The following is a 27,643-nucleotide window of genomic DNA, read 5'->3' on the forward strand; positions in this document are numbered from 1 at the left end:
GGCATATGTTACTTTTACAATGACTCTGTATATGACAACCCATCAATCTACTGCTAGGAAAATCAATAATCAATTAGGAAGAAAAACCAACCTGACTGAGTGTGAAGTAGTTGAGTTGATAACATCAATTGTTCACGATGACTAAGAACTAAAGAGTAGGAATATAATTTCATAATTATGACTTTAATGATTGGCTCTACCTTGATAGCACAAAGGATCGGCTAATGATCCAGCTAAACACAAATGGTAGTCGGACAATAAATATGAACGCTACTCTATCCAGGCTGATGGAAAATAAAAAACCAATTACGCTGTTCATCATTGAAGTACGAGTATTGTCATATGGGAACCATGAGGGCGCTAACTCAAGATAGACAAGCTCTCAGGTCAAAACCATAAAAACCGACTTGGGCCTGTTTACGCTTCTCTTTTGAAAGGGCAAAGGCACCAAGGCATTTTCTTTTTGGAAAAGGACACCTTATGTTTGAGGAAATTGTCAATTTCTACTGGAGCATTTTAAGGGCACCAAGGCAATGACCAGGGGGCACGGAGGCATTCGCTTTCATTGCCTCCGTGAAGTATCAGTTATGTCGACTTACTTTTACATGCACAAGCTGAGATGGCAATGGGCAATAAATAGACAATAGCTTATATTGTCTTTAAAGGCAGTGTACACTATTGGTAATTACTCAAAATAATTATTAGCATAAAACCTTACTTGATAACGAGTAATGGGGAGAGGTTGATAGTATAAAACATTGTGAGAAACGGCTCCCTCTGAAGTGACGTTGTTTTTCGAGAAAGAAGTACTTTTCCACGAATTTGATTTCGCGACCTCAGATTCAGAATTTGAGGTCTCGAAGTCAAGCATGTGAAAGCACACAACTTCGTGTGACAAGGGTGTTTTTTCTGTCATTATCATCTCGCAACTTTGACTACCAATTGACATTGTCTAACTTTGTAATGGCCAACCTTATCTCTAAAAATAGTTCATAAATTTCAGGCTTGGGAGTGACCTGCAGACAAGAACCGTAGACCTACTGTGGTATTGCAGCCAAGGAGATGTCCTGTTCCCATAAGATGTCACTGTGATCTCTCTTTTTTTTTATGGGGGGAAACGTTGGATTTGCAGCATTAATTAACCCGATGGGTCGTTCAGAGTTTCTAACATTTTCCAGGCCACACAGAAAAATAATACTTTCCAAGACTTCCCTTCAACTCCTGTCACTATAAGACACCTGAATAGGCGAGGCGAGTCCAGACACAAAAGGAGGGAGGCAATAAGGCGATCACCTCCATGCCCCTTGTCATTGCCTTGATGCCATTGAAATGCTTAAGTAGAAATTTACAACTCATGGGGTGCCCTTTACACCAAAGAGAAAATGCCTTGGTGCCCTTGCCCTTTTCAAAAACGAAGTATACAAGCCTATATTGAGTAGCTTTTTGTACCTTTATCTAGTTAAATACATAGTTTAATGATTTTAAAGTTTTTGTGATGTATTTTGTAAGTTTTAGTATTTTTTATAATGAATCCAACCGTATGTGGTTGCAAATAAAATGAACCTTACCTTATCTAACCTAGCAAAATGTGACTTTTGAGTTCTAGCAACCGATATATTTTGTGTAGCATTTTGCTCCGCTGTATACAAGAGAATTCATTCACTGAATTTTAAGGATTTTCAGGTTTGTTGTGGGGTCTGTAAGTGTAGTTTAACACAAAATACATTCATTGTGTGTAAAATAAATTGACAAATTAATTTCACTCAACACAACTAGAAAAACTTTTTGTTTTTGTTGCTGTGGGGTTTGTAAGTGTATTCTTAGGTACCGAGTGTTTTGCTCACCCCTAGAGGTGTGATGAAGCGCTATATAAGAACCTAGTATTATTATTATTAAAATACATCCATTGTGTGTCAAACATGTCTTCTTAAAAAGGTGTGTTTCATCAAGACGCCAAGTATCCTGTGGGGAAAGCTCATGAAGTCCAATTAAAAACCAACAAATAACTTTCTCTTTGTCGACTTGTGATATTTCGCAGTAGTGTAATCTTGCAACATACTTAGAATAGCAGTGTCCTGCCATGATTCTTGATTGGTTTTTCTGTAGTTTGAAGGATTCCATATCTTCAACATTCCGGTCAGAGTGAGGGTTTTTTAATGTTTGGATATAAATGTTGGCTTATCAGGAGACTAATTATGAGTCGGGATGGCTTACAGGTCAGGCACCCTGGAGAGAACAGTCCAATACCATCTGCTGGTTCAACTCATTCACACGTTTCGTTCCTTTTTTCTCTCTTCGAGATTGTTGATCTTTTTGAGATCATTTCATGGAATTCTTATCCCGGGATATAAAGTGCCATTCCAGCCGAGGTCAGATGCTGTGTGCAGGATACCAGGCTGTCATCATCTATTGTTATTGAGCCAATGCATTCATACTTCCAAGGATTTCTACGCCCATTGATTTGTAAAAACAAAATAAATTTGTGTTAAAAAAAAAAAATATATAAAAACAAATGCACAAATACCTTAGTAGTAGGTCTAAGTAAAATTATGACAACTTGGTAAGCGTTATTTGATATGCCTACACCCCTTCAAAATAACCTTTGTATTTGTCTTCTTTGATTATTTATTATGGTTTTAACTACTGGGTTTTTCTTTTTGCAGTCAATATTTATATAGAGTATAAAGCTATGACAATACGATAAGTCTTATTTGATATGCCGACACCCCTAATAAATATTGGTGTTTTCGTTTTATGATTATTCATTAAGGTTTTAACTTCTTTGCTTTTTTCTTTTAGTCAATTTTGATAAAGTAAAGTTGTGACAATTACAAGCTAAGTCTTATTGGTACGCCTGAACCCTTAATTATCTTGGTATTTTTAGTTTTTGTTTTAAATTATTTGTTACGCTTTTGACTACTTTGTTCTTTTCTGTAAGTCAACTTTGATAAAGTCAAGTTGTGACAACAAAAAGATAAGTCATAGATTTAAGTAATATATTTAAAGGCCCTGATACGTTTGGTAGTAGTCAAAGACCAGTATTCTCACTTGGTATATCCCGACATATGCATAAAATAACAAATTTGTAAAAATTTGGACTCAAATGGTCATCGAATTTGCAAGAGAGTAATGAAAGAAAAAAATACCCTTGTTGCATTACTTTGTGTGCTTTCAGATGCCTAATAATTATTTGAGTGAAAAATTACCTTTTTCTAAAAAAAAAACTATGTTAATTCGGAGGGAACCATTTCTCACAATGTGTTATACTATCAAGAATTTCTCCATTGCTCGTTACCAAAATAAGTTTTTATGCTAACTATTATTTTGCAATATTACCAATAGTGTCCAGTGCCTTTAAGCTGGTAGGGCTTAGCCCTACACAAACATGTGTAAAAAGTGTTTATAGGCAAGTGTTAATTAAAAGGTGTTACTCTCAGTATTAAAAACCCACTTGCTCTGGCAGCTTTACAGATGATGTTCTCAACGAACTAACAGCCCCTTTCACACGAGAGCAATTTAGCAAGGGTTCCTTGCTAAATTGTAGCATGGTTGTAATATTTTACAAAATGTACCTCGTGTGAAAGGACAACCCTTTTTTTCTACTGTACAAGTTCTCTTGCAAAATCCTGTCAAACATTGCTACATTTTACAACCATGCTAAAATTAAACAAGGTACCCCAGTTACATTGCTGTCGTGTGAATAGCAGTTAACGGTTGGTGAATCGAATTTAAGTCTGACACATTCATTTTTTTTTTCATTGTCCAATTTGATTAAAATGTAGAGTTGTATAAACATTCCTACATGTGTCTTTTCCCAGAATGAAGCATTTGTCCTTAACCACTGAAATCTCCGGATGAGTAATCAGATTACTTAAACAGGAAATCCCTAATGCTTTAATAAATGAACATTGACATCAAATATCTTTGCTGATGGCTTAATCTAACCATTCAACAAATAGAAAAGATATGCATTCTAAAATGTTACCTACACAAAGCCTATTCAATGTGTGCCCTTTCTGATTAGTAAATCCCTAACAGTAGTTTGAATGTGGTTAATTTTTTCAAAAAGTTGGGAGGTGAAATTACTCAAAGCACACAGGTCTTGGATTGATTTCACAAAGAGTTAGGACTAGTCCCAACTTAGAACTAGTCCTAACTTAGGAGTTAAGACTAGTCCTGGGAGATATTAAAAACTTAAGGCTAGTCCTAGGTTAGGACGAGTAACTCGAGATAAGACTAGTCCTAACTCTTTGTGGAATCCACCCCTGGACTAACCATAGAGTAAGGACTAACATAATGAACATGTAGGAACTAAGATGAGACATCTAGAACGAAGTCCTAACTTTATTCTCGGTGACTGCCTTGTAAAGTTTGCTACCCTTTGACCAGTCACCCAAACAGGTATCCCGACACAAATACCTGTTAAACATGATTTCCGCTCTGCGTGGCATAAATCAAGCATGGGTCACTGGCTCAAGTTAGACATGTTTAAGAACATATTGAGAACGAGATTGGCATTGCTCCTGTTGAGTGTTTGTTTTAAGGCCACACATGTGGATATTTATTAATATCCATCATCCTCAAGTGGAAATGTCTGGCCTTCCTGTTGGTCAGTCCTCTACAAATCACTATCTACACTGTCACTCTTTGATTAATGCTGTATTTCCTCAACATTCAAAAAAGTGCAAGACAGGTTCCAGCTTGCCTTAAAAGGTTGTAGAGATGACCCCCCCCCCAAAAAAAAAAAAAAAGGGGGGGGAAGGTGGTTCTCCTTACCTAAATTGTTTCTCAGAAATATTTGATTGATTTTTTTATATATTCTCTTAATGTAAAAGAGTAAAAAAGCACTCTTTGAAGATTCATATAAAGGACAACTTTTTTCGAGTGGTCTTCCACTCATTTAGATTGAAGTTTGCATCTTGTTGAGTGATTTTTCACTCTGTCCTGGAGTGAAACCCCTCTAAAAGAGTGATATAACAACCACTTTTTTTGAAGAGCCATATGAGGGACAACTCGAAATGTAAAGAGTGGTGTTTTTCACTCTTTTACATTAAGAGAGCATAATTATATTAATCTTTTTGGTTTTATCCATATACACCGATGTGTGATAGCACTGTGCACTCCGAGTACTTTCCTGAGCTCTGTGAAAAAATATATGTACTATTCGGCTGGGATTCGAACCCATGACCCTTGCAATTCTAGAGCAGTGTCTTACCAAATAGACTACCGAGATTGCCCGGTAGCTAGAGGCAGTTCGAACCCATGACCCTTGCAATTCTGATGCAGTGTCTTACCAACTAGACTACCAAGATTGCCCGGTAGCTAGAGGCAGCTCGAATCCTATATTTTAGAAGAGAGTTCCAAAACAACTTAATAGATGGAAATTAAATATCGTTTGAAAAAAACTAAACAATAGAAGTTGTTTTTGTAAAGCACGTTTCACAACTATTAATGAATGTTGAATCTCTAAAAAATTTTCTGTAATGGATGATTCGGTTACTTTCTATTCAAATAATATTTCTTGAACAAGTAAGAAAATAGAATTAGCTGTGAAACCTAAAGGACCTATGATACACATAAATAGTTCATGGCCTGACATTTCGACCCTAGCAGAGTCTTCCTCGAAGGCTAAAGAGGCGTTGCATTTATTTAACGAGTGTAAAGCCTTTGATCTGTTTTCTACAATTACGTAGGCCTACTATCAATGTTTTTGTTGGCAATATTGACTATAGTTTTTGATTGACACTGTGTATTATTAGACATTTATAACCTCAATTAATTCTAATCAGCCGGCTTATATGTAAACAAATGCAAAATAACAATATCATTACAGATGGAAAACAAAAACATTCCGTAATTACAAATGCTACCATAGAAATAATACACATTAATTTCTGATGTCCATTGACAAGTTTTCAAAACTCTCGTTAGTGCATTCAATTCCATTAGTAAATCCTCCATTATAAATTGCCGTTGAGACAGAGTAATGGTAAAAGAAAACAGTGCAATCAAACTGTTTGGAAGATACTCAACATATTTGCATTTGATTTAAAGGCACTGGACACTATTAATTATTACTGAAAACAACTGTAAGCACTTGGTAACGAGCAATGGAGAGCTGTTGATAGTATAAAACATTGTGAGAAACGGCTCCCTCTGAAGTAACACAGTTTTTTAATAAGAGGTGACTTCTCACTCAAATATTAAGACTTCAGGCATGAAGCCTTTTATTAGGAATCTGAAAGCACACACATTTGTGCAACAAGGGTGTTTTTCTGTCGATGTTCTCTCACAACTTCGACAACCAATTGAGCTCAAATTTTCACAAGTTTGTTATTTTATTCTATTGAGATACAGTGAGAAGACTGGTCTTTGACAATTACCAATAGTGTCCAGCGCCTTTAAACGGTTTTGAAGATACTGTTTGGATTTGATACAAAGGCAGTGGACACTATTGGTAATTACTCAAAATAATTGTTAGCATAAAACCTTACTTGGTAATGAGCAATGGGGAGCTGTGGATAGTATAAAACATTGTGACAAACGGCTCACTCTGAAGTAACGTAGCTTTTTGTGAAAAGGGTAATTTCTCACTCAAATATTGAAAGACTTAAGCTGAAGTCTTATAATTATTAGGTATCTGAAAGCACACACATTATTGTGCAACAATTGTGTTTTTTCCTTCATTATTCTCTTGCAACTTCGATGACCAATTGAGCCAAAATTTTCACAGGTTTGTTATTTTGTGCATATGCTGGGATACACCAAGTGAAAATACTGGTCTTTGACAATTACCAAACGTGTCCAGTATCTTTAAGGAGCTGTACCCAAGAATCAACAGCAGTTCTCGGAGCAGACGATGTACTTCCCCTTCACCCCTCATCCCTAAAGCAATTATTTTGCGGGAAAATTGAAGTGTTGAAAATTTCTGCTTGTCTAAGTCCATTACATGAGACATGTAAATCATACACTATGTAAGAGGGCAGTACGATCAAGTGTATATCTAGTTTGAGATGGTTGGACTCTGATCTAGCAAACCAAGACAGCATCAGGCACTGACCTTTAAAGAGCCAATAAAGGATGATCTCAATATTTCAACAATTACCTTTTTATGGCCAAATAGACATCGCAGATACTGGTTAATAACCATTTTACTCTCAAAATTTGCATTTAGTAATGAACAACTCGAGTCAAAAATGCACCCGGCCGCGCGGCTTTTTCAGTCGAGAGTCAAAAACGGCTTGTCTATTATAGTGACCTCTTGACGCCAGTGACGATATTCCCCTAATTGGGTGTGAACACAGTTCTCCAGCTTTGGCAAACTGAGGGCGCTATTTTCCAAACCAAATAGCCGCCACTGACGTCACGATTCCTTTGTCGTGCAGGTTTGTTTGACCCCGCGTTTTTCAGAAATTTGGCTAGAAGCGTTCTGTAGAAAAACTTTTTTTACCATGTTTTAACGTGAGGTAAGAGACTTTTTTAATGTTTCCTATGGACTCCAGCTATTAGAAAACTGTAATATCTATATATTTGAGATCATCCTTGTCAAAGACCAGTATTCTCACTTGGTGTATCTATGGATAAAATAACCATTTTGGACTCCATTGGTCATCTAAGTTGCAAGAGAATAATGAAAGAAAAACACCCTTGTTGTATATTTGTGTGCTTTCAGGTCTGACGTGAAAATTTGAGTGAGAAAATTACCTCCTTCACAAAAACGATGTTACTTCAGAGAGAGCTGTTTCGCAAAATGTGTTGTACTATCAACAACTCTCCATTGCTCGTTATGCCAATAATTATGTTGAGTAATTACCAAGAGTCCAGTGCCTTTAAAGACACTGGACACTATTGGTTAATTGTCAAAGACCACTCTTCTCACTTGCTGTATCTCAATATATGCATAAAATAACAAACCTGTGAAAGTACTGAAATAAAAAACACCCTTGTCACATGAAGTTGTGTGCTTTCATATGCTTGATTTCGTGACCTCAAAATATAATTCTGAGGTCTCGAAATCAAATTCGTGGAAAATGACTTCTTTCTCGAAAACTACTCCACTTCAGAAGGAGTCGTTTCTCACAATGTTTTATACTATCAACCTCTCCCCATTACTCTTTACCAAGTAAGGTTTCATGCTAATAATTATTTTGAGTAATTACCAATAGTGTCCACTGCCTTTACGAGTTGTAATTATGTGTATTCATTTGTATGTTCTGTAATGCTTTGTTTTTGACAGTATGAAAAAAAAAGAAAAGTGAATTGAATTTAATTCGGTTGTTAGTCTCAAACTCTCTCAGGTACCATCAAACGCCCAGGTACAGTGTGTCAACCCTGTATGCTTCGTTGTGTTTTTTTTTGCAAGAGCAAGGGCACCTGGGCACTTTCCCCTATGTGAAGGGCATCCTATATGGAGACAGTGTAAATTTTTACTTGGTCATTTCAAAGGCACCAGCAGCTGATTTTACAAAAGGCTAGGATTGATCCATAGAGTTATATATAAGAACTAGAGGGCGCACTGGCCTATATCCGCGCCCCGGCACGCGCGCAGGCGGCCATTTTCTAAGTTGACAAAACAGCCATCTCACAGCGTGTGTTTGTGCGGCCATATCCTAAGTTGAACAAACACCATCGCGTGAGCGTTAAATTAAAAAAACTCCAACGTGTATTTCATATTCAACCCGCGTACAGAATGGCGCGCTTGTCATCTTGCGGTCCCGTGGCGTTTGTGCACAAGCATCACCAGTGCGCCCTCTAGTTCTTATATATAACTCTATGGATTGATCTTATCTTGAGTTAGGACGACTAACCGTCCTAACGTCTTTGGATACAGAATTTAACTCGTCCTAAGTCCTAAGATTAATCCTAAGTTAGGAAGAGTTTGGTGAAATCGACAGCAGGGGCATGGAGGCAATCGCCTTTATTGACTCCATTTAGTATCAGGCCTGCGCCCAATTTCATAGAGCTGCTAAGCACAAAAATTTGCTTAGCATAAAAGTTTTGCTTTCATAAAAACCGGATTACCAACCAAATTTCCACGCAATTTTCAGGATAAGCAAACAACAGCTGAATACCAGTAACAAGCAATATGCAACAAATGGAAATTTGGTTGGTAATCCTGTTTTTATCAAGGAAGATATTTCATGCTCAGCAAATTTTTGTGCTAAGCAGCTCTATAAAACAGGGCCCTGGTGTGTTCCTTGTACCCTAGCTACTGAGTCATGTTAGCTTACCATTTTCAATCTTGGGTTTCTTCAGTGGATCAGCTCCGTGTCCCAAGCCATGTAACATATGAACAGTCTGTGAAAGAGAAAGAGGCAGGCTGCGCTTTGGTGGTCTGCCCGGACGACTACTGTGAAAAATTGGGGAAAAATACAAGAAAAGTATTAAAAAAGTATCAAACTGGAACAATAATAATTCTTCAAGGTTTTTAAATAACAACTTGCTTAAAATACAACAAAGGGGGAGAGAGAAGTGATGCATGCCCGATACTTCAAGGAGGCAACAAAGCCGATTGCCCCCATGCCCCCTGGTCATTGCTTTGGTGCCCTTGAAATGCTCAAGTAGAAATTTACAATGTCCTCATAGGGTGCCCTTTACCAAGGAGAAAATGCCTTGGTGCCAATATTCTCATTCTCATTTTGATTCTGGTCTTATAACAAATGCTCTGGTCCAGAATTTTTTTTTGTAAACTACAAGCCAGGCCTGTGTGCTTCACTTTTGACAGTGCAAGGGTACCAAGGCATCTTCCCCTTGGTAAAAGCATGGAGGAAAAAGGCACCCTATGAGGAAATTGTTAATTTCTACTGGAGCGTTTCAAGGGCACCAAGGCAATGACCAGGGGGCATGGGGGAAAATGCCTTTGTGTCCCCTGTGAAGTACAAGGCCTGACAAGCCCTACGGTCTTGTGGATTTCTCCCAAAATTGGAGCCCGGACTGTACATGCAGTTATCACCTAGTTATAACCCTGGCCATAAAACACACTCCATTGGATATCCAAGCCAAACTCTTATGACTTAGGGTGGCTGAGTGCCCCATGGGATAGTGCTTGGTGCCTGACGAGATCTAGGAATTTACTAGTCAAGCATCATGCTTGTATCACCGGCACAGTAAATACTATGTTCTAATCCGACAAATAATCTCATAGTGCATCTTGCTTATTGCCATCTTGAGTATGTAGGCCTACAAAGTACATGTATTCACCCGGGCCCAATTGCATAAAGCTGGTAAGCACAAAACACTGCTTGAACAATTTCTTTGCTAAGCAGAAATGAGCAGGATACCAACCACATGCAAATGGTACATGTGACATAGTAGTTTGACTGGTAACCCTATTCTTGTAAGCATAATGGTATTGTGCTAAGCATCTTTTGTGGCTATATTGTAAGCAGCTCTATGAATTGGGGCCTAGAAAGCAAGACTCCCAAACACATTAACAGAGGTCTGTTGATTTCAAACACCTGAGGACGGGTCATATTTCTCCCCAACTAGTCAAGCTAGCTACATGTAGTTTTAACTACATAGCATCTTTAAAAAGATGCTATGTCAGATTTTTGGCCGATTTGACCCAAGGTATTTTGATGGGGGTCGAGAAAGTTACAAGCTTTCATTTGAGCCATTGCTCGAAAAAAGTCTGCCAATTATTAGTACCAGTGAAATAAAGTGCTCAAAATTAGTTTTTGTCAGGATCCCGACAATATATCACATGACCAATTCTTATGTGTTTTATAAGAAACGTTTTTAAATTTTTGTCATGGTTCCTGACCATTAAAAGTAAAAGTTAAACTTTTTTTCGTTAGAGCGGGTGACACTCTTTGAAATACCATTCACTCAAAAAAAATCTATTGTTAAATGTTTGGGGCCAAAAATCTGACATAACATCTTTAAAAGCACCCTTTTCCAGGCATGTATGCTTTGTTTTTAGAAGGGAAAGGGCACCAAGGCATTTTCTCCTTAGTTAAGGGCTACTGGAGCATTTCAAGTTACAAAGGCAATGTCCAGGGGCATGAAGGCAATCGCCTTGGTTGCCTCCTTGAAGCATCAGGCCTGATTTTCATTTGAAATACAGACTGGTGTAAAATGTGAGGGACTATCAAAATAACAAGCTATTAAGCTAACTGGTCCTGCTCAGGGCAAACCATGTTACATCTCTAATGGTGATAATCCTTTGTCAATAATAACAAGCATGTATTGGCACAATTTGTTATAAGGCTGATCAAAGGAGGGTTTTTATAAAGACAGTGGACACTATTGGTAATTGTCAAAGAATACTCTTCACAGTTGGTGTATCTCAACATGTGCATAAAATAACAAACCTGTGAAAATTTGAGCTCAATCGGTCACCGAACTTGCAAGATAATAATGAAAGACAAAATCACTCTTGTCACACGAAGTTGTGTGCGTTTAGATGGTTGATTTTAAGACCTCAAATTCTAAACTTGAGGTCTCAAAATCAAATTCGTTGAAAATTACTTCTTACTCGAAAACTATGGCACTTCAGAGGGAGCCGTTCCTCACAATGTTTTATACTATCAACCTCTCCCCATTACTTGTTACCAAGTAAGGTGTTATGCTAGTAATTATTTTGAGTAATTACCAATAGTGTCCACTGCCTTTAACCAGTGCAGTATTCAACTGAGAATATACATTTGGATGCAATGGCAACTATTTGATTATATCTGTCTCCTTGGCTTGCCTAAATATTTGTGTAAGGTATCGCAGAGTCCTTGAGACTCCATTGTAATAAGATTGCAATAGCTGGGAATAAATAAAGTCTTTCAATAAAACTAATATCAGAAACCATCCAGTAACATTCATGAGGCCAGCTGGATCAAGAAAACAACACATTCAAGGATTCTTTATAACAATGTTGTAAACACACCTTAATGTATATGCCTACAATAAGGGCCCATATTTCAAAAAGCTGTTAAGCAGACAATTCTGCTTGACAAATTCTTTGCTTAGCAAAAATTGAGTCGTGCACAGCCACAACAATGCAAACTTAACATAATATTGGCTGGTAATCTGTTCCTGCCTAGCATTACTTTTCTGTATTTAACGGCAGTGGACACTACAGGTAATTACTCAAAATAATTATTAGCATAACACCTTACTTGGTGAAGAGGGAGCTGTTGATGTAGTTTTCGAGAAAGGAGTAAGTTTTCACTAATTTGATTTTGAGACCTCAGGTTTAGAACTGGAGGTCTCGAAATCAAGCATCTGAAAGCACACAACTTCGTGTGACAAGGGTATTTTTTCTTTCACAATTATCTCGCAACTTCGACGACCAATATTGAGCTCAAATTTTCACAGGTTTGTTATTGTATGCATATGTTGAGATACACCAAGTGAAGAAGACTGGTCTTTGACAATTACCAATAGTGCCCAGTGTCTTTAATAAGTTTTTGTACTTACAGGCTTTAGGAGATTGGGCCCAGTTAATAATGGGTGCCATTTTTGTTTATCTATGTTGCTACCATCAGCAGAATCAGGGGATGCTGGTAGGGGCTTTGGAAATGGGGGTTTATGCCAAATATAAAATCAAACACTTTACAGAATAGCAATGTTTCTGTGATGTGCCAAGTTTAAGGTTCTAAGCACTCCCTTTGATAATAATGGTCCATTTCTTTACGTCACTCTCTATGAACAAATCCAAAATAGATTTTCACCCAAATTCGAGTCCTTTAAAGACAGTGGATACTATTGGTAATTGTGAAGGACTAGCCTTCACAGTTGGTGTATCTCAACATATATGCATAAAATAACAAACCTGTGAAAATTTGAGCTCAATCAGTCATCGAACTTGCGAGATAATAATGAATGAAAAAACACCCTTGTCACACGAAGTTGTGTGCGTTTAGATGGTTGATTTTGAGACCTCAAGTTCTAAATCTGAGGTCTCGAAATCAAATTCATGGAAAATTACTTCTTTCTCGAAAACTAGGTTACTTCAGAGATAGCCATTTCTCACAGTGTTTAATACTGTCAACCTCTCCCCATTACTCGTCACCAAGAAAGGTTTTATGCTAATAATTATTTTGAGTAATTACCAATAGTGTCCACTGCCTTTAAGGCCTTGTTATAAGGCCTTGTTTGTATCTCTATGTCCAACATGCTCCATTTGTATAACTAACTGTAATAGCAAAGGGCAGTTTGATCTACATATAGCAATGAAATAACTTGGCATAACATAAGATATTTATTCTTAATTATTCATAAATACCTCAGACAGTTTCGCTATTCCTATTGGTGGAGAGCGCATCCTGTGGTTGTGTATAAGCCTTTGTTTATGACCAGTAAAAAGTGTTGAAACATGGGCTTGACACGCGAGCTTGCACCTGTTCTTATAAGACAGTTTTTTCGTTCCTATTGGTCGAGAGCAATGGCTGAAACAGTTGTGCCACATTACGCGATACGCGGGACGCGCACAGCATTCCCTTATAAGGAGTTGTTTACCCGAGGGCGGCGGAGGGCTTTACCATTTCATAGCTGGAGGGGTGTTGTGTTGTGTTGAAAGAAATCATTGAACAATTACATGTATAGTTTTTGCATTTATTTTACCTTTTGACCAAAAAGTGTTGATGTTTTTGGATAAACCACTAGTTGAAAACCTCACTACACATTGATTCATGCACAACGTACCTGATACAAAGCCTTAGACCAGCTGCCCTTTGATGTTTAAATACGTTTGCACAAACATTGAAACCGGTATCCAAATAATGCAACAACACAAGATGATTGATATTTGGGATTGATTCTCCCTGTTGTCATGGTTTTAACATGCAAATACAAATCCTTCCTCCGAACAAGAACAACAAATAAAAGCTGTCAGAAACATGTGTCTATTTCCACGCTCAAAAAACAAACATACATTGAGAAATAAAAAGCATCATCATTAACAATTGAGTCGCAATGCATAAAGAGTTTATGTTACCAGATATAAAACTGGGTTTTTATACCTTTTATTTTTGGTCATGACATGAATCCCTACTCATTGTGAAAGAATATGTACCCTGTAAATGTAAGAGTGAAAAACACCACTCTTTACATTTTGAGTTGTCCCTCATATAACTCTTCAAAAAGAGTGGTGGTTATTTCACTCTTTTAGAAGGGTTTCACTCAAGGACAGAGTGAAAAATCACTCAAAAAGATGCAAACTTCAATCTAAAAGAGTGGAAGACCACTCGAAAAAGAGTTGTCCCTCATGGCTCTTCAAAGAGTGCTTTTTCATTCTTTTGCACTGAGAGAGTATGTAATATAATTTCCCTGTAGAAGTTTCAGCTTGGTCGTCAATATTTTGAAGAAAAAATCACAGAGCGATGTTTTCAGGAGAGTCGCGTAAATATGATATTATTTTATTATTTACCAGTACTGCTGGTAGTATACCAGGTACCAGAACTGGCAAATACGTCATACTAAAATAATGTTTGTCTCCCGAGACAAATATTTTTGTGTGAGATTGTTTATGCATTTCTCAAAAACTACAGCACCTCAGTAAGTACAGTAATATTTTAAGGGAATAACAATAATAACAAAATAACAAACCTGTGAAAATTTGAGCTCAATCGGTCGTCGAAGTTGCAAGATAATAATGAAAGAAAAAACACCTTGTCACACGAAGTTGTGTGCTTTCATATGCTTGATTTCGAGACCTCAAATTATAAACTTGAGGTTTCAAAATCAAATTCAAGGAAAATTACTTCTTTCTCGAAAACAAAGTTACTTCAGAGGGAGCCGTTTCTCACAATGTTTTATACTATCAACCTCTCCAAAATACTTGTTACCAATTAAGGTTTTTTGTAAAAAAATTACTTTGAGTAATTATCAATAGTGTCCACTGCCTTTAAAGCCATTGGACCCTTTCGGTACAGAAAAAAAAAAAAAAGTTCACAGATTTACAAATAATTTACAGGGTTTATAGAAGGTAATGGTGAAAGACTTCTCTTGAAATATTAGTCCATAAAATGCTTTACTTTTTGAGAAAACGGTAAAACAATATAAATTCTCGTTAACGAGAATTACGGATTTGTTATAAACACATGTCATGACACGGCGAAACGCGCGAAAACAGGAGTGGGTTTTCCGGTTATTTTCTCCCGACTCCGATGTCCGATTGAGCCTAAATTTCCACAGGATTGTTATTTTATATATAAGTTGTGATACACGAAGTGTGGGACTTGGACAATACTGTTTACCGAAAGTGTACAATGGCTTTAAGCCTTCTCGTCAAACGACTCAGACAAGAATTACAAAGATTGTCATTACAGAGTGGTTGATTCCGACTGCTATTCAATGAATCATCTGTAGATTACTACTGAATGATCGATGTCATTATGCCCACATATTAATTGCTTAATTTCACTGTCTACTGAAGACCATGATCTTAGTCAATACGAACCACCAAAGTGCATCTTTAATTGCTTGCTTTACTTTCATCTAGTTGTGTTTCCAAGGTGACTCAGCGCGTACCCAGCAGTAGAAGCCAAGATTGGTGTTTTCTTAACTCTGTATCACCTTTCTTCACATCGGGTGCTGTAACAATAATAGGCTTATTACAATCACCTGGAAATCCTACCAATATTAAACTAAGAGGCGGTTGCTGGCATATCACTCCTGACTCCATACAGTTTAAACATTGACAGCAAGGGCATGCCAATGGCTTTAGGAAACAGCGGTTCATGTCAATCGTACATGGTAGTACTTACTGCGCTACAAAAACAATTATTGGTTTCACAAATGACTGATGAAGTTCCTTTTGAACGACTGTATCAGGCGTGATACTTCATGGAGGCAACGAAGGCGATTGCCTCCATGCCCCCTGGTCATTAGCCTATTTTAGATTTGGCAGACCCTAGGATGTTCACTGTTTGGTTTGGGTGTATACATACAAATTAATTAACCCAACCTACTAGTGTTCCAGTATTGTGTTTGGACTGCCAAGGCTTGTTGCATTGGTGCCCTTGAAAAACTCCAATAGGTACAAGTTTATAATTTCCTCATAGGGTGCCCTTTACCAAGGAGAAAATGCCTTTGTGCCCTTGCCCTTTCAAAAACGAAGCATACAGGGTCGCCTGTTGTATACAAAAACAAACTGAAATGAAACTGAGCTTTGGTATCCTAACATAACTTGGCTGAAATCAGGCTATGTCTAGTCCTAGTTTAAAGACAGTGGACACTATTGGTAATTGTCAAAGACTAGCCTTCACAGTTGGTGTATCTCAACATATGCATAAAATAACAGACCTGTGGAAATTTGGGCTCAATCGGTCATCGAAGTTGCGATATAATAATGAAAGAAAAAATACCCTTGTCACACGAAGTTGTGTGCGTTTAGATAGTTGATTTCGAAACCTCAAGTTCTAAATCTGAGGTCTCGAAATCAAATTCGTGGAAAATTACTTCTTTCTCGAAAAAACTATGGCACTTCAGAGGGAGCCGTTTCTCACAATGTTTAATACCATCAACCTCTCCCCTTTACTCGTCACCAAGAAAGGTTTTATGCTAATAATTATTTTGAGTAATTACCAATAGTGTCCACTGCCTTTAATAAATTAGTACACAAGCACCTCATTCATATAATTTCGCAAATATAATAACTACAAATAACTATTTTTGTATCTTGTGTAAAACAAAAAAGTAGAAATGTCTCAGCTGCGACTCAAAAATCATCATTTGCTACTCAATAATAGCATTCAGAGCACAAAATTTCCAGTCAAAATATTTTCCTATGCAAAATTGCTGGACGAAATCAGTCTTAAGACAGTACAAGAGATGGGTGTTCTGATCCCAACATACCCCTGGAAGTTTTTCAACTACACTGAACTGAACGTCGTTCAATAAACAATGGTTCGCTAGTGTAAGATTTTGTCGTAGGTCCGGACCTCCGACAAATTGTAGAAGTGTTGGTCAAGATTTTACAAGGGACCCTGGACACTCTTAAAATTGTTGTCCTTTCACACGAGGTATATTTTGTAAAATTTTACAAACATGCTACAATTTAGCGAGGGACCCTTGCTAAATTGGTCTCATGTGAAAGGGGCTTAAGAGGCTAGCAGTAACAATGAGACGGTTGAAATATTATAGGTTTATCCTGAGACTATAAAGGAAATGGATCTTAAGAATTGACAGGAAAAGATCGAAAAAGGGGAATGAAGAAGCTCAAAGACCGACCCCAAATCTCTCCAAGATAAGCGCAACAAAGACAAGAAATGGATTAGATAATGGATACTCCTTCCCAAAATGTGTCCATTGTCAACAACACAATAAAGCATCCCACCTGAATCAAATTGTAGTGTTAATGTACTTTGCAGCATTAATTGACATTTGACAAAGTCGTTATCAAGAAGAGGAAAAAGTTCACCCAAATATTACCTCAAGGTTAATAAGCGTAATAGAGTCAGAAGCAACCAGCCATGATAATAACAGTATTTCTGAATACGGCTTTACTTCATTGCAAAGAAACACTGATGCTCTCTCCCCCTTAGAAATCCGATCTTCTTTCAATTCTCTAGAAACTTGGGATAATTTGATATTGCAGATCCTAAGTAGGAAAAATATCAACCGGATTATAAGCCCTGAAAAAAAATCAATTACAGCTTGGATTTTTAATACGAGAGTGCATTTATCTGGCTCATGACTTTTAGCTCTGATAACCTCAGCGCTTACGATTGTCCATGTAACTGTACTTTCTTCCTTCCTACCGTCCCAAAGGAGTTGATGCCAAGTCCTTTTGATGATTGAAAGCCAAACCACCAAGCTCCATTAAAAATGCATCCATTCTTCATGCTCGTGTGCATTTCCGAGTTCATTATTAATTCAAGCAAACGGAATATATTTTTGCATGACTCCTTGCTGTGTGCAGACAGCAGGCCCAGGGGATCATCATGTTTCATTCTGTGTTTGAACGCACAAAGACAGATCGACCCTTCAAGCCGACTCCTCATTTCAATGACAATTGCCAAAATTTAGGGCTAAACTTCCATCATACAAGAACCCTTTCTGCACTAACTTCTTAATCAGCTGCCCTTCCCAATCAAATTACTCCCTTTAGAGAAGACACATTCGGGAAAGAAATAAAGGGACAAATGAAAATGCTCCGATTCAAAGATGAAAAGCCTAAATTGCACAAACTGCCTACTGCTTTATTTCAAAATAAAATTGGAGTACAATCAATTTCTAATTCAAGATTATGACAAAGCCTAAGAAACAATTTAGGCAGACTAATTGCATTATATTGAATTTATGATCTTGCTATCCGAACGTAAAAAGTACACATCAAACAGAAAAGTACAATACCTCTTTGTTTTGATGCAACAAACAGTACCAACAAAAGGGTCAAAACATTGCCTTTGCTGCTTTCAGTCTCGCCTTATAGATTGGATGGTCCAATATTCCCAATACTCACAATTACAAGTCAAGTATGGACCCAAAGTACACACATAATTGGGAGTCCTTAGCGAGGAATGGGGCAGAGTTATTAGTGACAACAAAAGCTTAGGTGCCACGACGTCCATGAGCACTGGAAGCCTTTAGCAGTGTTTGGGTGCAAAGACTTTGCTTCTCTGTCCCTCTATGCTACTACCGGGCATGAAATATGAAGACATTTGGGCTTGGGGGCCCAATGCTTCCCTGTCTCTCCTCCATCTTTGTCATGTCACCTCCGAAAAGGTGAACAAACACAAATGATTTTTTAACCAACGGCAGGAAAACAGTATCAACTTTCCCTGGACCTAAGCAAACACGGAGAGATATGAGGCCTGTTTGACATCTATTGAGTCATGTTTGTAGCCCACACTTCACAGTACAGGTTTAACAAATTGTTCCCCCTTCATATATTGATCTGTTTTACTATTTATTTTTCCAAATCAAGGCAGTTTTGACAGTGAGAAATCACATCTTGTTCACTGAGGTCAACTTTATCCATTGGTAATACTCTTATGACAACAGGTTGTACAAATAACACAACTTTGTGATCCAAGTTTGTGCTTGACATGATGAATGATGTGCCAAGTTTTCCTTTCTAGATTTCTGCGTATTAAGCTAGCTGACTAAGACACCCACCTACATCAGCTTAAAGCGGCCATCTGTGTTTCTGTGATTTGGAGATATGTATCTGGGGAAGATATTGCAAGTTTGTGGGGTCCAAATGGGGCAGGACCCTTTGCAAAAATGCTATAGTTTTTATGGCTTATCATGCAGACCAGTTGGCAAATTTCACCCTTTTTTACAGGTTGCGTACCAGTTCAAGTTTGTTGTGTTGTCAGCCTACAAGAAAGACTTTGCTAGGGTCCAATTGTCAGGCCATTAAAGGAAAACGTTGCCTTGGACCGGTCGAGTTGGTCTTTGAAAAGCATCTGTAACCGTTTGTTATAAAATGCATATGGTTGAAAAGACGTTGTAAAAGTAGAATACAATGATCCACACAAATATGCCTCGAAATAGCGAGGTTTTCCTTTTACCTCATCGACTAACATGGTCGACCATTTATGGGAGTCAAATTTTTGACTCCCATAAAGAGCCGACAAGTTAGTTCTAGGAAGAGAAACAACAAAACAGAAAACTGTTGCTTGGGTCCTATAATGTCTAAGTTATCAACAACCTACAGTGTGTAGCCACAGAAGTAAACTGTTTATTTGTACAAGATGCAAATATTTAACAGTAAATCAATTCTATAAAAGGCCATCCACTCAACACAAACCGGCAAACACATGAGATTGTGGACATATGTCATTTCCCATGAAAGGCAGTTCAATCCAATAAAAAGTTGTGAAAATATACAAATGGCGGTAACCTTTGACCTATGAAAACACAAGCTCTTGAATGAGCCACCTGTCTACCCATAATCCAGACCTACATGTACAATGTAACTGATGTGATTCACAGGCTTTTATGCTTAGTTTTTGAGAGGGCTAGGGCACCAAGGCAATTTCGTCTTGGTAAAGGGCACCCTGTGATGAAATTCTAAATTCCTACTGGAGCATTTCAAGGGCACCAAGGCAATGACCAGGGGGCATGGAGGCAATCGCCTTTGTTGCCCCCATGAAGTATCAGGCCTGGATTCACTTGCCCCACACATACCAACTGATATGTAGACCCTCACTTCCAGTAAACGAGAAAGTGATTCTGACACCATCAACAGAATTGAAAAGTTTATTTGGTACTCAACACAAATGAACCTGTATCCAGGCCTCACACTCCCCCCCCCCCCCCCCCGGTCATTGCCTTGGTACCCTTGAAATGCTCGAGTATAAATTTTCAATGTCCTCATAGGGTGCCCTTTACCAAGGAGAAAATGCCTTGGTGCCCTTGCCCTTTCAAAAATGAAGCGTTCGAAGATCTGGAGATGTCTTGCCTTAAGTGGCTCAAGAGAGAAACCATTGGATTTGGATGACACTAAATAAAAGAACACAATCTTAGGGGTAAACATTGTCAAAAGAACATCCTATGAGGAATTTGTAGATTTCTATTGGAGCATTTCAAGGGCACCAAGGCAATGACCAAGGGGCATACAGGCAATCGCCTTTGTTGCCTCTGTGAAGCATCAAGCCTGCATTTCTGCAGTACAAGGAGTTGGATTGACTGAACTCAGTCACCAACCTTACTCCCCAACCAACACTCAATAACTGATAACTAGTCCAGCCCAAATTATTCCCCAGCCCCCAACCAACCCCCAAGGTCCCAGATGGCGAACAGAGAGCCCCTAAACCAAAGACCAACAATAGAGTACAAGTACTTGAAAAGCCAGTCGATCCAACAAACCGCCATCGGCCTAAACCAAAAAAACAACTACTCCATTCTCTCATTGGTCAAGGACCATTGATTTCATTGCTAACGCTAGTCCGAATCTATGCTTCTGTGCTTTATCCAATTATTTCAACCAATCTGAGCTAAGGTCAGTGTAAAGTGACCAATATATCATGCATGGGTTTTGTTACAGTATAATGAACCTAGAAGGTTAGTGCCAGTCAATCCATCTGAGGTAAAACTGAGCCGCACAAAAGACAGTTGAATAATGATCTTTTTGTTACAGTAAATATCAATGATTAATTCATTAATTTTAATACTGTATTAGCATATATATATTGTGGTTTATTATTTGATATTATATATATATGATGCTTCTCACTAGAAGTAGTTAGTAAACAGGAAAAAAGGGTTTAACGTCCTGCCTTTTAAAAAAAAAGGCAGGGGGCCTTTATTTTATTTTATTTGTTTCTCTAAGATCGTTTAAACTGTTTGTGTAAAATAATCAACGAAAAAAAGGCGACCTCTTAAAAGAAAGAGGGCGGGGACGATAAACATGTTTTGTTCGGGTTTTTGGCCCAAACATCTCAAATATGTCACTAGTTTTTCACAAAATCCCTGTTTTTTTAGTTGAAGTTCTGACACCAAGACCAACAAATAACTGACAAATAACACTGTTTCTCAACTCCTGGGAAAACCTTCGCTGCGAAAACAGTCCTGTAAAGTCAAAATTTGTATCTTCCGATGCCAATAGACCGATCCATTAGGCTCCGCCCACGACCCACGTGTGCGCAAGAACACGTGAGCCTCTCCAATGCCTTTCTGCACAACTCTTTCGCGCGCGCCAAGCATACGCGCACGCATGTCGGACCTCATTTGTCGGACCTTCGTTGCGTTGTGACTAGTCAATATGCAATGGGGCGGAGCTTAATGGATCGGTCTATTGACTTTGTATATTTGTTCCAATTGTGAAACTTGAGAGGAGTAATGTGCAGTTCACATGACAGCAATTTAACTGGGGTCCCTTGTTTAATTTTAACATGGTTGTAAAATGTAGCAATATTGGACAAGATTTTGCGAGAGAACTTGGACAGTAGACAAAACTGTTGTCCTTCACACGAGGTACATTTTGTAAAATGTTTCAATTTAGCGAGGGACCCTTGCTAAATTGCTCTCATGTGAAAGGGGCTTTAGTTTCCATTCTACAGTAACAATAACAACCTCTGCGCTAATCAATCACATCAAAATTAATGCTGTAGAAATGGGGCATTGCATCACTAACCCTCAATAATAGGTAGGGGTAGAGTGTGAGAAAACAAGTGTATCTCCACCAGTAGGCAGCAGTAGCCGTAACAACACGAGAAGACTTTCTCATTGAGCCAAGTGCAGCTTCACACATATCAGCAATGATTCATCTGTTTATATTGCATTAATGTAGTCTGCCGCTCTAAATGATTTAAGTGAGAATCTTTGGCATATAAATACGCGGGACTAATTCCCACAAGAATTGATCAGGATGCATCCAGACTGTATCAAATTGCTCAGCAAGAACAAATAAATTGCAGAGAGAGAGAGCGGGCGAGCGAAGGGAGGGGGTTAGATAGGCAGTCTGCCACAGGGAGGTAGGGAACGGTCCGCAGTTACAAGTATTGAGTTATTGTAACAGCCTTAATTGCTCTGGGTGCTTCTTTTAGTATATGGTTCACAGTGCTTTGTTTTTGAAAGGGCAAAAGGCACCAAGGCATTTTCGTCCTGGGAAAGGGCACCCTGTGAGGAAATTGTTAATTTGTAATTGAGCATTTCGAGGGCACCAAGGCATTGACCGGGGGCATGAGGCAATCGTCTTTGTTGCCTCCGTGAAGTATTAGGCCTGGGTCCAAGCATGGAGGAAGAAAAACCCATCAATGGTCCAAGGCAGCACTATTAATGCACTTAATAGTAATACAGAACACTCAGAATAGTTAAAACAGTACACTGTGTGTTAAAAGTTTCCCCCTAATTAGCTTTCCATAACTCCACTTTTATTTTCAATTTACAAATTCATTAAACTATTTTGAATGAGTTGAACTGTCTTCGTTCTTGTTTGTGTGTATAAATTACATCCATTTACAATCATTAGTCAGTAACCGAGCACCTCAGTCAATTAATTTGGGAATTAAATTATTCAAAGGAAATAATCCATATATCATAAGGATTACTGGATGTGCATGTAGAGTAAACGCATACTCCAGATGGGCATTTCTAGCAAATAGATACAAAATCACTAATTCTACATCACTGTGTATTATTATTAATGCTACTATCACGTGCGTGTTTACTCACTCAAGAGCTCGAAGTCTTAAGCCAACCACATTAATAATCCTTTCGTTACATAAAAACTGGTGTATTTCAAAGCAACATTTGTATAACGAACTCAATGTGTAGCCGTTTGTGAATTCTTTAAAAGATCTTTTGCAATTAACCAATTTCAAGTAACCAATGCCTAAATAAAGCTTACAGTCATTCCTGGAAGAGTCCCTACCAAGGTATGACATGATCACATCACCTCAACGACTTCATCCGCTCCGTCACTTTATTTAAGGTCTTCAAAAACTCTTTGAAATGTGTTAGTGAGGCAAATTCTATAAAAACATTTAGGATGTTCATATGAATGTTTTCTTAAACTACATAGCCGCTGAGGTTTAGTATCATATATCAGTCGGCTGTATTGACAAAAAGTGATATTTTGTTAGGCCTGAGAGAGAATCTATAGGCAGCACATCATTTCAAAGCAATTAATACTTTTTTCCCATCTATGGTTGGGTGTCATTCTTAATTCGTTCCATCACAAATGTAACCTAATCCCACTCTCAATTCAACATCCAATTTAGCCTTTTGTGTCTGCTTCCAAACACAGGTTATTACCGCTAGCAGCGCTCCACTGTCACATCGTGTTTCTTTGCCAGGCGTTTGTACGCTCAGGCGTGAATTTCATTTCTTTGTATGCGCCCCTACAACTGTATCCACAACAGTTGTTATGATTTCAGGCGGGGCGGAGAAAGATCCGAAGGCAAATCCAAGTCCCTTCTGACACTGTGTCTGTCCAAACATCAGAATGCCATCGACAGTTCTGGAAAGGAGCATGCAAGATGATATTGCCCCAACCCAAATGGTGCGGCAGTAATGCTGGTTTGTTTTCCTATCTCAGTGTCACATTTTGAAATGAAACAGCGAGAAACACAACACACTTCGATCAATAAACCACAGTTACAGAAACCTCTCCTAAGTAAGTGGACGACTTTTAGACTCGTGAAAGTGAATCCGGCAGACCTTGCGGGAACACCCAGCCTGCAATCCAATTTGCGTTTTGTGCATGTCTTAATAGAAACTCGACACCCATGCTCTGTCCAGAAGTTGTCATTATTCTGTCATAGTATATTCCAATTAATTAAAAAGCTTTTTAATAGAAACCCTCTGGCTATTATGCCAAGTCCTTCTGGTTTGTGTTTTGGTTCTTTCTCCGTTGAAGCTCAATAGTGTAAATCTGCATGTGTGAATGAGTTAGCGTGCATCTGGTCATTTACCTCCAGGACTCGGCTGCGTGATATGCTAACAGTCCTAAGGGAATAACAAAATGGCAGCACCCAAACCTCATTGTTATATCATCAACCACTGAGAGCAAGCCCTCGCATTATGCCCAGGATAAACACAATCTACATAAGTTAACTGAATTTATTGTAATCCAAATCACCAACAACCTCTTTATTATCGTGAAAAGGGGCCGGCTGCCCTGGCATTGTGCAGTTTCTGAATAACATGTTAAAGATTACTCCAATTTCTTTCTCCAGAAGACAATCAGAGCATACTGATCGAAACGTCGAGTTGAAACCAACGGTTCTTTTTAGAACCACCCCAACTCATTACAGATCGTCATTACATGGTGTTACCGCAAACCTTTCTATATCATGTTAAAGATAATTCTAATTTCTTTCTCCAGAAGACGATCGGGGGCCCAATTTCATAAAGCCTGTAAGCACAAAAACTTGCTTAGCATGATAAGCAAACAACAGCTAAATGCCAGTAACAGAAATATGCAACAAACTAAAATTTGGTTGGTAATCTTGTTTTAATCAAGGAAGAAATTTCATGCTAAGCAATTTTTTGGGTGCTTACAGGCTTTATGAAATTGGGCCCTGAGCAAACTGATCGAAACATCAAGTTGAAACCAACAGTTCTTTTCAGAACCACCCCAACTCACTTCCAGATAATCATAACATGGTGTTACCGCAGACCTTTTCAATATCGTATTTCCACCAATCATAGTTTCAAATTCTTCTTATTTAAATTTCATTCAGGTCTGGTTTTTCTTCAAACTTTCACGAGATAAAAGTTCAATTATTTTTTTCTGTACTTTTTGCTAAAAGTAAGCAAATCACTGGAGCTGAAACCAATTTGCGCGTGGTTAACTAATCTACCACCATCATATTACAGCGGTTAATACTTCCAACCTTCAACTACACACACACTCACAACTAATCAACAGTACATATTTACACTGTAGTGACCTTGACAGCACTGTTAACCAAGTACAAAGTGAATTTCATGGCCATGATATATTAATAATAGTTATTAATTATTTCTGCTTCCATACATTACGATGATGAATGCTGTAGACTCCCACCATATCAACCCATCCATATTGATGGTTGCTTTTAGCTACAACTACAAGTACATGTATATTAGATTGTGTGCTTCAAATAATTGATCAGGGCTGATGTTTGAAAATTTTACATCTTTTGTCTTTAAGTAGTTTTTATAATGACTGGGGCCAATGTACAAGTGAACTCTTATGCTAGGTTAATAATAACAATATAGAGACTTGTTGGTTAATTGTGTGTGTGTATTTATTAGCTTACACACATACACATATTGCCAGCCACCTGTTAAACAGCTACCTGAGCGGAATGTTTTCAACGGAAATTGTATTTTTACTTGTTTATAATGCACTTGTTCACCATTTTAATGTAATTTTGATATGTGTACACTTCTGAACTTTTCGTAACTATCGATTAAAAAATCAGGCCCCTACCTTAAGGTTTTTTGAAAAACTAAAAACACTTCTGCCGTTGAGAGCGGGCGTCAAAGGACAATGCCGCTGATGTCATTTGTGGGAGTTTGCTTTGTTATACATCCACGCTGCAACAAAGCGGCTTTATCTACTTATGACGTTTTGAGAGTGATTACGTAACGGGGCTTTTCGCAAATCTTGCAGAAAAGCTCTGGACAAGGGCATACAAAATGATTGTTTTTTTACACAATTGAAACCTATTTATAATCATATGACTCAATTTCCTTATTCATCGAAAACATTTTAAGTGGAATTCAGCAAAGTTCACGACTTGACATTTTCGTTCAAGCAGGTCTTTAGCATTTTTGTTTACTTTGGTGAATGTTTGTGTTGCAAGAGCAAATAGAAATTTCAATGAAACAACAAAATTACTGAATTATGTTCTTTTCAGAAACAACACAACTCAAAAGAGATATTCACATGGTTTTTTTTTACTGCAAACCTCCCTTATTAACCCTGAATTTAAGCAAATTCTACCTCCATGCTCAAACTAACTTGGTTAAGTGGTAAGTGAAAGTGTTTAGCGAGTTCTTTCAAATATTTCTTGAATTTGGGGATTGAAAAGGGCATTAGGATATGATTGTCTGATACTTAGTGTTTTGTTTAATTTTTTTTGTGAGTGGAGTTTTTAATTCTCAGAGAATGTAGATTGGACAGGTCAATTCTGAAAAAAAGTTTGGTGAATTTTTAAAAATACTTTGGGAATTTTTGGATTAAAAAAAGGCATTTTGGTACGATTCTATGACATAAGTGTTTTGTTTGAGAGTGGAGTTGTTAATTCTCAGTGAATGTAGATTGAACACAAAGGTAGCAGGCATACAGGGTAAGAGGTGCAGCTATTGAAAAAGAAAACATGAAGTCAACTTGAAGGCACTTGACACACTCAAAATAATTTTTAATCATAAAAACTTACTTGGCAACAAGCAATGGAGAGCTGTTGATAGTAAAAAACATTGTGATAAATGGCTCCCTCTGAAGTAACATTGTTTTTGAGAAAGAGGTAATTTCTCAATCAAATAAAAAATACTTCAGCTTAAGCCTTTTATTAGGTATCTGAAAGCACACAGTGCAATTGCAACAAGGGTGTTTTTTTCCTCCATTATTCTCTTGCACCTTCGACGACCAATTCAGTTTAAATTTTCACAGGTTAGTTATTTAATACATATGTTGGGATACACCAAGTGAGAAGACTGGTCTTTGATAATTACCAAAGGTGTCCAGTGCCTTTAAGTCAAGTGTTCAAATGGCCAGAAAGCTTCCAACTGGAGAGGGTTGTCTCATGACAGTCTCTTGAGATATGAAATGTAATTTTCTCCCGAGCCCTTGAGACCAAAAAGCCAAGAAGGATCCACTAACCAAGCTGCCACTCTATCATCATGAATTCCATCATAAACAATTACAATAGTTTACAGATTGAAAACCTTTGATAGTCCTTAAGCATCTACAAATACTTGAAAACTAACTTGGTTATATTCCCTTTTTTATTCCTAAAAAACAAAAACACTAAAAACCAAAACACCTAAAACTCAAAAACAAGAGAAATTCAATCAGTTTATTAGGAAAACAATTAATTGTGGGTTTTGTACACAAAGCTATTCTAGTTTTACAATAGACACTAGTATCCGACATTAATGTTCTAATCATGCTGGTACTAAATGTATAGTGTTTCAACTCCTAAAAACACCCAACAACTTAATATAGCAAAATAAATTATAACAAAAATTACTCTGTACAAAATTCATTATTTTTTCCTTCAGTGAACTTTAACAAGAAAAATCAATTGTACAGTACCCTTTC

At 37.8% G+C, this 27,643-nt stretch overlaps 2 protein-coding genes across 9 annotated transcripts in view; one reads left to right on the forward strand and one right to left on the reverse strand.

Moving 5' to 3' along the window:
• Nucleotides 1-8,605, forward strand: part of LOC139936398 (uncharacterized) — a 135,050-nt gene extending 126,445 nt beyond the window's left edge. The window contains exon 8 of the transcript XR_011785953.1: nt 8,549-8,605. The gene's annotated coding sequence lies outside the window, so the exon portion shown is untranslated. The remainder of the gene's footprint in view (nt 1-8,548) is intronic.
• Nucleotides 1-27,643, reverse strand: part of LOC139936395 (dachshund homolog 1-like) — a 107,956-nt gene that overhangs the window by 22,296 nt on the left and 58,017 nt on the right. For 5 of the 8 annotated variants that reach the window (XM_071931217.1, XM_071931216.1, XM_071931211.1 and 2 more), the window contains exons 2-3: nt 9,231-9,349; nt 92-148 (exon numbers count right to left, since the gene is read on the reverse strand). In XM_071931217.1, the coding sequence (XP_071787318.1) occupies nt 92-148; nt 9,231-9,288 (115 nt within the window). In that variant the 5' untranslated portion in view covers nt 9,289-9,349. The remainder of the gene's footprint in view (nt 1-91; nt 149-9,230; nt 9,350-27,643) is intronic. The other 3 variants (XM_071931210.1, XM_071931215.1, XM_071931213.1) reach the window with 3 other exon arrangements.

Source organism: Asterias amurensis, chromosome 4 (assembly GCF_032118995.1).
Source record: "Asterias amurensis chromosome 4, ASM3211899v1".
In the NCBI taxonomy this organism is placed as follows: Eukaryota; Metazoa; Echinodermata; class Asteroidea; order Forcipulatida; family Asteriidae; genus Asterias; species Asterias amurensis.